Source organism: Solanum tuberosum, unplaced genomic scaffold (genome assembly GCF_000226075.1).
Source record: "Solanum tuberosum cultivar DM 1-3 516 R44 unplaced genomic scaffold, SolTub_3.0 scf00184, whole genome shotgun sequence".
Lineage (NCBI taxonomy): Eukaryota > Viridiplantae > Streptophyta > Magnoliopsida > Solanales > Solanaceae > Solanum > Solanum tuberosum.
The window spans coordinates 297,203-300,353 of NW_006239109.1; the positions used below are offsets into that span (position 1 = coordinate 297,203).

General features: G+C 35.4%; 1 protein-coding gene across 1 annotated transcript; it reads left to right on the forward strand.

The window, feature by feature from the left end:
- The first annotated feature begins 457 nt into the window (after positions 1 to 457).
- LOC102592145 (uncharacterized) lies at positions 458 to 2,527 on the forward strand. Its single transcript, XM_006354804.2, has 3 exons — positions 458 to 1,153; positions 1,258 to 1,443; positions 1,844 to 2,527. The coding sequence occupies exons 1-3, from the start codon at positions 659 to 661 to the stop codon at positions 2,123 to 2,125; spliced, it is 963 nt and encodes a 320-aa protein (XP_006354866.1). The 5' UTR covers positions 458 to 658; the 3' UTR covers positions 2,126 to 2,527.
- The last annotated feature ends 624 nt before the right edge of the window (positions 2,528 to 3,151 follow it).

The following is a 3,151-nucleotide window of genomic DNA, read 5'->3' on the forward strand; positions in this document are numbered from 1 at the left end:
AAAAAAAGGGAAATAATGGTTTTCTTTTTTCTCAACTCACATGGTATGAATTTTAAAATGTGGATCCCACTCCACCCAACCCACCATTTTCCTTTACTTTTTCCACTTCTTCTAAAATAGACATTATTTCACAATCAAACACAAATTATATTAACAAAAGTCCTCCATGACCCTCAGTTTCATTTTACATTTAACTGCAAGCACAACAAAAAGAAAAAAAGAAGAAATATTTTGGCTTATAATAAATAATAATTCAATTTAATTTTGAAATTAACTTTCAAAAAGTAAAATCTATCATATTTTTTTGTTGGATAATAGAGAAATGTTGAATACGCGTTGTACTACTAGAGTTGCCAACTCTGTGGCAGCTGTATTTGATTAATGAGACTAAAAACATTTTTAACATTTTCTATCTATAATAATGTATAATGTTTGTTAGGCCTCTTATTATTATTTGATTTTCCACTTATGTCCCGTCGGTGGATAATAAAAATTATAATAAAACACACATTTTGGTTGCGTCAATCAAAACTATGTACTTGCATTTTGCATATTAAATTCTAGAAATTGAGATACCCAATTTCAGTGTCTACACTTCAACAATTCTTCTTTCATCAATTTCTTGGCTTTAGGCCGCATTTGATTCAGCAAAAAAAAAATGCATACAAAAACTGATTCAGAAGGTACGAGCTTGGCTCCTTCATCGCCGGACAATAGTCGACCGACGGCGTATTACGTTCAGAGTCCGTCACGTGATTCTCACGATGGCGAGAAGACAACGACGTCGTTTCACTCTACTCCTGTTATCAGTCCCATGGGTTCTCCTCCTCACTCTCACTCATCCGTCGGCCGTCACTCCCGTGATTCCTCGTCTTCCAGATTCTCCGGCTCCCTCAAGCCTGGATCTCGGAAGATTTTACCCGACGCCGCCGCCGGAGTTGGCGGTCGCCACCACCGCAAAGGGCAGAAGCCCTGGAAGGAATGTGATGTTATTGAGGAAGAAGGGCTACTTGAAGATGATAGATCCAGTAAATCTCTTCCACGTCGTTGCTATGTCCTTGCTTTTGTTGTTGGTTTCTTCATCCTTTTCTCTTTCTTTGCTCTCATCCTTTGGGGTGCTAGTCGACCTCAGAAACCCAAAATCACCATGAGGGTAAGTCTTTTTTTTTTTTTTTTGGTTTCTATCATTTTGATTCTACAATTTCGATGATTTGATGGGAGATCTGAAATGGGTATTTGTTGTATTTTGATTTTCAGACCATAAAATTTGATCATTTTGGGATTCAAGCTGGTTCTGATGCTACAGGAGTAGCAACTGATATGATCTCCATGAATGCTACTGTGAAATTCCTTTACCGTAATACTGCATCATTTTTCGGTGTACATGTCACATCATCCCCTCTTGATCTCTCATTTTCAGAACTCACAATTGGATCCGGAGCTGTAAGCATTTAAACTTTTTTAAAATCCTAAATCTGTAGCTCGATTATCATATTGTTCATTTTGTTATAGTTTCTGTTCTCTGACAGTCTATGGTAAACAGTGTCTCTACACTGGGCAGGGGCGGAGTTAGATAGGGCCGAAGGGTTTATCCAAACCCTCTTCGGCAGAGAATTAGACTGTTTATACATAGTTAAAATTTATATATATAATAGTTGCTAGAACACCTTTGGCTTCTTCGAGTGTTTACTTCATATTTTGAGTCTTTTAGTGAAAATGATAGTTTCGCCACTCACACTTGGGTATGTTGTTGTTTAATCCTTAGTCTGAGCTCTTGTGGCACCAAATGGATGGTTAAATATTTTCATTTTTTGTTGATATGTGAAATGGATTTGATTCACAGATGAAGAAATTCTACCAATCAAGAAAGAGCCAAAGAGTTGTAGCTGTATCAGTTATAGGGAACAAGATTCCATTATATGGAGGTGGAGCAAGTTTGAGCACCCCATCAGGGGCGACGCCATTGCCAGTGCCACTAAAATTAAACTTCAAGCTTCGATCAAGAGCTTATGTTTTAGGTAAAGTGGTAAAGCCCAAGTTCTACAAGACCATTGATTGTTTACTTACTCTTCATCCCCAGAAGATGAACGCCGCAATTTCACTAAAGAATTGTACCTACACTTGATTATGGAGCTATCTGAGCTGGTAAAGTTTTGATCTTTTTCTCAAATCTTGATTGTCAACAAAGTGAATTGATAGCTATTGGAGCTGTTTGTGGTCTCTATCTTTTGCCCCACTACTTACCAACTTTTTCTCTCTGGAGTGGAATGTGGACAGGCTGTGTTACATGTTACAACAAATTTTCCAACTAGCCGCTACTGGAAAATGGACAGAACAAGAATGTGACAATTATTCATTTCTCATGTTAATTCACCTTGTTATTATATTATAATCTATAATAATCTATACCAATATATAGATTGATTTGTTTATTTGTTTTGGAAGTTGAGTAGTACTTTTTTTTTTCATTTTATTAGTAAATTATTAGTGTGTAATTCCAAGTTGTTAATGAATAATGGTTTCTTGAGTTTCCACCATTGAGTTTTTGTTGTTGTTTTTTAAATTTGAGGGAGGAGAAGGGAATCGAATCCTCTAAACCAACTAAACTATCAAGATTTCACAACTATTGGAGTAAAAGTTTAGCTTGAAATCAATTTTGTAGCCTTAATTTAGTAGTGACAACTGTATTGACATTCAATAGTTCACTTTTTTATTAAGCACTACACTTATAATGCCAAAAAATCAGCAAAATGCAGGTACATTGTCATTTATTTATGATGCTTTGTATATTCACACTTTGCTTGAAATTAATTTTGTAGCCACAATTTTGATAATGACAGAAGTATTGGCATTCAATAGTTCACTTCTTCAATAATGTCAACGCTAAAAAAAGGCCATAAAATCTACAAAATGCGGATATTATCATTTATTTACTTATGATATATACTTTGTATATGTCCTCTTGTCTCTTTCTTTAAGAAGATCTTGCAAGAAATGAGACATAGTAGGAGTTGTTATGTCTTCACATTTAACTTCATAAAAATTTCGAAAGGTCACATGGAAGTCACGAGTATTCTTCTTTTATCTTGAGTAGTAGTACTCCTCCGTTACATATTAATTGTCACATTTCTCTTTTACACGTATCTACGAA